General features: G+C 42.7%; 1 protein-coding gene across 3 annotated transcripts; it reads right to left on the bottom strand.

The window, feature by feature from the left end:
- Window positions 1-1,759: 1,759 nt before the first annotated feature.
- On the bottom strand, window positions 1,760-5,320 carry LOC136547007 (uncharacterized). Of its 3 annotated transcripts, none has more exons than XM_066538974.1 (5): window positions 5,105-5,320; window positions 3,615-3,791; window positions 3,341-3,529; window positions 2,678-2,921; window positions 1,760-2,379 (listed from the first exon to the last, which is right to left on the bottom strand). In XM_066538974.1, exons 3-5 carry the CDS (start codon window positions 3,507-3,509, stop codon window positions 2,037-2,039), a joined length of 756 nt encoding a protein of 251 aa, XP_066395071.1. In that variant the 5' UTR covers window positions 3,510-3,529; window positions 3,615-3,791; window positions 5,105-5,320; the 3' UTR covers window positions 1,760-2,036. The 3 variants fall into 3 exon arrangements, with proteins under 3 accessions (XP_066395071.1, XP_066395072.1, XP_066395070.1); XM_066538975.1 differs by having other exon boundaries at window positions 3,615-3,783; XM_066538973.1 differs by lacking the exon at window positions 3,615-3,791.
- Window positions 5,321-7,536: the final 2,216 nt, after the last annotated feature.

The raw sequence follows: 7,536 nt of genomic DNA, 5'->3' as shown, positions 1-7,536 counted from the left end.
CTTGCATGATTTTTGGGTATTCCTTTACTCGTGATCTGGTGTGGTTCATGAGGACAAAATAAAATGGTACAGTTAGGGAATCCTCTATTCATCGTATTGTCAGTTATTCTTGTTTATGGCCAAATCCAATGGATGGGAATTAAGGCGTGGTTTAGTTCCCAAAAATTTTCACCCCAAACTATCACATCGAATCTTGCGGCACATGCATGGAGTATTAAATATAGACGAAAAAAAAACTAATTGCACAGTTTGGTTGAAAATCGCGAGACGAATGTTTTAAGACTAATTAGTCCATGATTAGCCATAAGTGCTACAGTAACTAACACGCGCTAATGATGAATTAATTAGGCTTAATAAATTCGTCTCGCAGTTTCCAGGCGAGCTATGTAATTAGTTTTTTTATTAGTATCTGAAAACCCCTTCCGACATCCCAAAACATCCGATGTGACATCCAAAAATTTTCATTTCGCGAACTAAACACAGCCTAACCTCTAGTTTTCATTTGCGTTGGTAATGAAGTGTCCAAATTATTTACAAAAGCTAATATTAGTTAGCTACTAAGCTTCCGAGGCTAAAGAACACCATATTTTGTTCCCTCAAAACATAAGTATTGGTTTCAGTGTAAGGACTGGGACAGTATCACCTCTACATCCGCAGTGTGTTAATTGAATCCTAATTGACCTAAAAATAAACACTTCTTTCTCTGACTTCCAGTGGAAGTAGCTGAAACCGCTATTCCTGGATATAAACTAGTTTCAACATATGTCATATGTGCTGAGGCAATCTTTATATTTCATACAGCGCAGTTATGCGTTTGATGGTTTTTGCCATGGTCCAGTGGTTGTATGAAAGATGTCTTCATTATAGCTTGAGCATTCTTTCACGACCAATTTCATTTCACTGTGGTGTTTGCATGGCAATAATGTCAACACGAAGGCACTATGTTTCTTTCCCTTTGTTGCTTCTTAAGTCTTCTTACGACTTTATCTAATGATCTTTCTCTTGTTGCAGATAATGTATTTTTCGTCCCTGTATATTTCATACACAGCATTATACTGTACAGAGAACATAGATTGGATGGCTTCGGCCTTAAGAACTGGAGGATGACTTTCTTTTGTTTCTAGGATTTTTTAGTTGTGATCATCTTGCAAGTGATTGTGCAATCACACAAGAACATGTGTTGTACTTTCATACGTCAAGAGATTGTCCTGTAAAATTATTCAAAACTGAATTCGCATATTTAATATTTTCTGTTCTTGAAAATGGTCTGGGGACTCCAGTTTCTACTGATGTGAGCATCTTTTTCTGAAATCCCGACACTGGCTCCAATTCTGCAAGCCATTGCACTACCTTACACCATGCGCTCTGCACTCCCACGAACTGTTTCTGAAGACACTACATATAAATCGCCTATCTGAACTCTGAAAGAACATCGATTCAGAAATTGGAAAAGATGGAAGCTTCCAAAAGCCTAAGTAATTGATTCATGTCGATGAACAATATGAATTCTTGGGCTTTAAAAAAACAAACGAAGAATGATCCATGCTTTTAGATCCATTTTGGTAGGAACTGCTAGATCTCATAAATTGTCTTTCATCACAGTCATCAATTAGTCGTTTTGAGCCAATTGTTAATCTGTTATGTTATGTTCAATGGAACCTGACAAGTAACTCCGTAGCCAAATGATGATCATAGAAAATGTGCACTAATCTGTCTACGCAGGTTTATTCAGCTATAAACCCCAACTAACAAACTCACGTACTTGAAAAGCAGGCTCAGATGATCAATCAACGAAAGGGGAAAAAACTCAACACCTTGAGATGTTAACCCATGTTTCTTCGAAGTGATAAAACATAAAAAAAACTATGTGACATTACAACACTGTATTATAAGAACCATGGTCCATTTCTACACGATATCGAGATTTCCATACAATACAGGTTTCAAGTTACAGCAACAATCTGCTAACTCATTTCAGGGCACAACCGTTGTGCACATTTTTCTGTTCTGCTAGCAGCAACATCACTCATTCACTCTCATCTTCGGCTTTTGTGATCGCAGCGATGGCCATGTTTGTATTTCTTCTTGTCCTTCTTTTTCTCTCTCTTATCTTTTTTCTCCGACTTCTTTTTCTTTTCCTTTTTACTCAGTGGTTCAGAGCTTGATGCCCTTCCATCCAAAGTATCCTTATGCCAATGACCATCAGGAGACTTGGATCTCAAAAATGAAGGCTTCTCTGGGCCTTGTACTCGGCGTTCCCATTTTTCTTCCACACGTATGTCAGGACTAGGTCCGTTGTCCTGATGACAGGACAAAGAATCAAGGTACGGACCAGGCTCGTCCATCCTAGAACCAACAGCCCCACGTCCTCGCTTTGCCCTAACAGAACAGCAACAATGAACATGTCAGCAACAATATGCTGATAGGTAACACAAGGAAAATAGTTAACAGTCTGACAGGCTTGCAGCATAAATAAATTTAAATATACCACATAATAGGATACCAGCACTAATCAATAGATAATGTGGTATTATCAAAGAGATACACAGATTGCACGATTTTTCATATAACAGAAGAGTAAAAATAATAATTTAGTTATATTATATGACAGGTATTACATCAAGAAATAAATGGATATTTCTCGCATAAAAGAAAATAAATAAATATCCTAACTGACCTTGAATGAAGAAATTTTTCAATCTCATCATCCCTGAGACCATCCTCCTGGTCTGAGTAAGAATTATTATAAGTGGTCCCTTCTTGTTCGACCCTTGAGCTGGAGCTATGGTTTCTCAATTCACTTTTGCGCTTCTTGCCTCTAAAATCATCACGATCGTTACTTCTGCTTTTCATCTTTGACTCTAACTCCAGTTCCTTTTCCCTGGCACGCCACATTTCATTGACCTCCACAACACGGTTTGCTGCAGGACAAACAGCATATTTCAACTCAGAACAATGTACGAACATGCTACTTGATGCCATTAAGAAAATAGTGAAATGGGGCCAGTATACTTTTACCCAAGAACATAAGGTCAATACAATACAGGAGCCAAGTTCAATTTTTTTTTATATGACTAAAGTGTTTTTTTTTACGTTGATTAGTTATGTCATTAAAAATTGGTGACATGGGGCCTGATGGCCAGTATACTTTTTCTTCCCCAAGAAAAGAAGGTCACTGTACTCACAAGAGCCAAATTCAATTTTTTTACAGGATTACATGACTCTAAATGTTTTTTCTAATGTTGATCTGTTCCACAGGACCTCCAAAAACATAGAAAATATTGAAACTGAGTGACAACAACGATTCAGTAAACTAAAGATACAGCTGCACAATGCTAACCTTGCTGAACTCCACGAACTGTGGCTGTGAGGAACCGTGAGTTTGGACGATGCCTAACATTAGGTTTTTGAAGATATGCATGAACACCTTCCCTGTCAGCCTCTAACTGCAATCTCCGAGCCTCTTCAATTAGCAAAGAAGCGAGACGATTCTCTGTCTCCAGATCCATTGTCTAACTCCAAGCAACAGCTGGCAATCCAGAAATGAAATCTTTAGTAATTCAAAAAATAAGATAACATTAAAAGCAGTAAATAAAAAAATATTGGCATATTACTCCATGTTAGAGCAAGAAGGGCAGGCCTGGTGCAGTGGTGAGAGCTGTCTCGCTGAGTCACCAGGTCGTGGGTTCGAAGCAGCCTCTCCGCAGATTTTGCGGGGGGAAGGCTTGCCTCGATTTTTCCCTTCCCCAGACCCCACTCATGTGGGAGCCTCCGGCACTGGGTCTGCCCCCCTTTAATGTTTGTTAGAACAAAAACAAGGAACTTCTAGATTTCCATCATATAATCGATAACAATGTCTTGATCTCTACTATTTCGCTCAGGCATAGGGGTAATGTGACCACGCCGCTAGGGCAATACAAGAACATATTTCTATAGCATAAAGCCAAATAATTTTGTACACCATGCAAAAGTATTGGATATCATTCAGTCATTAATCAAGGTGCAAATGTGTAGGATTCAAACAGTCTTATTAACCAAAAAGTAGTGTGGCATGGTTGATGCATAGATCTGGAGTTCTGGACCATGGACGGCAACAGTAGTTGCAAAGGAACTGTACAGGATAATTTTTTGTGTAAGCTAGGTCGGTTATCAGGTTATGTACTAATGTGAACACCACAAATATGACTTTACTAATGATCCAAACATACATGCGATCCAGTACATCTCACCCAAAATAATTACAACATGAACACTAAAAAATAGATATTCCTAAAATAGTTCACAATGAGCAATTATAGAATACAAAGTGTCTCCTATATATATGCTATCTCTCCCTATAAAATAATTTATCAGCCAAAAAGATTCCTCTAAAACTGTGCATCAATGAGTCAAGAATGAAAGTACCAAATGTAATTGAGTATTTCTTAAGAAATAATTCTTAAACAAGAAACCTAGGGAAAGCACTAAGTTTTACTAGTGTCATAAAGATCAGAGATACAGTTGCGTTGTTTGAACAGGAAAGATACAATTTTACCACCATGGCATGACTTAATGTGGCACAGGGTTTAATTTGAGACGTCCAAATTTTGGGAAATAACTAATACTAGTAGTGCGAGTTTGAGACAAAAGAACAGTTGTGGTCAAGCAATGCATGGAAGGATGGATGAATTAATAAGCAATCTGTCACGAAATGCCAACAGGCATGGAGAACTACACACAATCCACCCAACATAAACTAAATTCTCGCATTTTGGAATAATTCTTAAACTGATTCTTTCAGACTTTTGACTATGTACCGAACTAGTAAACATCAGTACCCATAGAGCATGCCTATCCTATATGTAAGATGATGGAGCACCGCAAGAACAATGTGTAACCAAGAGCACAGCAAGCCGTGGGGATCCAGTTGAACCCCAAATTTTAATTGCTCCGCAAGAATTTACTTTGTATCCACGCAGTAAAGAAACACGCAACAAACTGTGCGAAATATAGCAGGAAAGATCTGGATTCGATTCCTCAGAGGTCCCAGCATAAAAAGATCCCAGAAACAGGAAGCACGATCCGTCGAAGCAACCAAACCAAATTAGGGTTCCTTGGTCCTTACCAGATAGAGATGGAGAAGAAACCGATCCAAACCCCCGGACAGATCCCCTTGCCGCGCCGATCCACTCGCACGGAGGAGGCGAAGACGACGAGGACGCCCGTGAGAGAGGAATCGCTTCGATTGTCGGCGGCCAGGCGTCGTGTTCCGCTCCAACGGAAGGAGCGGAAGCAGAGCTATTCGGTGAGAGACTATGATGGGAAGTGGGCTTCGACGAAATGCCATTCCGCAACGGGGATTTGTCAGTATGCCATTATAAAGTGCGACACAACCGCTAGGATGCCATTCGAGAGAATTTGGAGCCTTTTATTCCCCTTCTACCCCTCCCTTCTCTCTTTTCCTTTCACGGTCGCGATCGGGACGGACGGAACGGGAGCCACGAACGGATTCCAGAATTTGGTACCTCCACGTTGTGTGGCACCTTCAGCAGTCAACTGAGGAACGTCCATGGTATATGTGTGCAAATATGCTTCAGCTTGATCCAAGGATTCCAGAATTCCAGCCCTCGGATCTACAGGGTGAAGTTTTTGCACAAAGTAAAAACAAATGACTTATCAGACAAAAGAAACAAGAATTTTCCATTTCAAATTTGATTCATAGAGATATTATCACACGGGCAGTGCACAACAGTGTTCCAATACTGTGAGTGTACACCCACTACGGCACCGCACCGTGACATTCTCGAATTCTTGTGCTACTAGCGAGCGCGGAACTGCTTAGAATTCAGGAACAACGACACCAGATTCTCCTCCAGTTCATTCCAATTTAAAAGCATGGCCATGGGGGCAAGCACGGATGGGGGACGAAAGCACGAGGAACATAACGAAGTGCGGTGGCCCCACCTCCCAGTCCAGCGCCCGCCAGCCGCGACGCGCTCCCCTCCGCCGCTGCGGCGCCGCTGCACGCTCCTCCTCCTCCTCCTTGTGGGCGTCGTTGCCGTGGTGTGGTCCATGGCCGGCGTGGAGGCGCTGCTGCCGCGCCAAGGAGAGCTGGAGCCGGCCATGGCGTGCAGGCCGCGCAGGTGAAGCTTGGCCGGGCGGGCGTGGGGGAGCGCGCGGTTGCGGGGGATTGGCCGGGCGTGGGAAGGCGGATCGAGTGGGCGGCCGTGGGGTACCTCGGCGACGGAGGAGAAGAGCCCGAGAGCTCGATCCGTTCGTGGCTCCCGTTCCGTCCGTCCCAATCGCGACCGTGAAAGGAAAAGAGAGAAGGGAGGGGTAGAAGGGGAATAAAAGGCTCCAAATTCCCTCGGATGGCATCCTAGCGGTTGTGTCGCACTTGATAATGGCATCCTGACGAAGCCCCGTTACGGAATGGCATTCCGTCGAAGCCCGCTTCCCATAATGGTCTCTCACCGAATAGCTCGCGGAAGCACCCTCGGCCAGGGAGGCTGCTCGAGGGGAGGGGGGCTGTTAGAAAAGAAAAACAGTAGAAAACAGCCACGAGATTTTAACGTGAAAGAAAAAAACAACGGACAAATCTTCACTATATCGATGTTACGGTGATTTATAATTTTTTTTTATCCCAAGACCACGGCTTACGGGAAGTATATGTAGAGATAGAAAACCATAATAGGTGATGGCCCCCGCACCCTCTGAGGCATGTTACAAACGTCGGTGATTTATAATTTTTTTTATCCCAAGACCAGGCCCAAGTCTTCCGGCGACAGGCCTCGCTTCACTCTGGCAGAAGTTAGTCTTTATCTTGTACATAACTGAATTTGGATCACAACTCAACAAACTCTACCTTAAGACAAATTCCTTCTTGTAGCATAAATGAACCTTCATCGTGAAACAACAAAGAAATACCTTCGATGTCAAATAGCCTATTGGGCTAAACAGTTATACCAACTAAGTTTGAGCAAGCAACAGGAACTAGCTTTGTCAATATATCAGCTTACCTTATGCGACAACATCGCGAACATAATAGTATTTGATATCAATGTGCTTCGTTCTCTCATAGAACATCTGATCTTTAGTAAGACATATAGCACTTTAACTGTCACAAATAAATTAATACAAGAATCATCTCCACAAAAGCTCATCAAACAAACATTTCAACTAAACTGATTCTTTACATGCTTCAGCAACAGCCATGTATTCTGCTTCGCTTCTGCCCAAGCCTCCCGACGACGGGCCTCGCTTTGCTCCGATAGAAGTTAGCATTTATCTTGTATATAACTGAATTTAGATCACAACTCAACAGGAGCGAACGGGTTGAGGAGGGGCGGATGGAGCGCGCGCGTTCTTTCTCGTCGCTGCGGCGCCGTGGGGGAGAGGGGATAGGAATCGATAGGACGGTTGAAGAGGACTTCGTTGGGTACAGGGGTAGCAGGCCCAGTCCTGCGGGCGCAGACGGCGACGCGAGGCGGGCGAAGGAAGCGTGCGGTGAGCCGAAGAGGAGAACGAGGATACGATTCTTTTTTATTTTGGTCCCCA

This window comes from Miscanthus floridulus, chromosome 3, assembly GCF_019320115.1.
Source record: "Miscanthus floridulus cultivar M001 chromosome 3, ASM1932011v1, whole genome shotgun sequence".
NCBI lineage: Eukaryota > Viridiplantae > Streptophyta > Magnoliopsida > Poales > Poaceae > Miscanthus > Miscanthus floridulus.
Note: the sequence above shows the minus strand (reverse complement) of the source record. Positions and strands in the feature narration are given on the sequence as shown.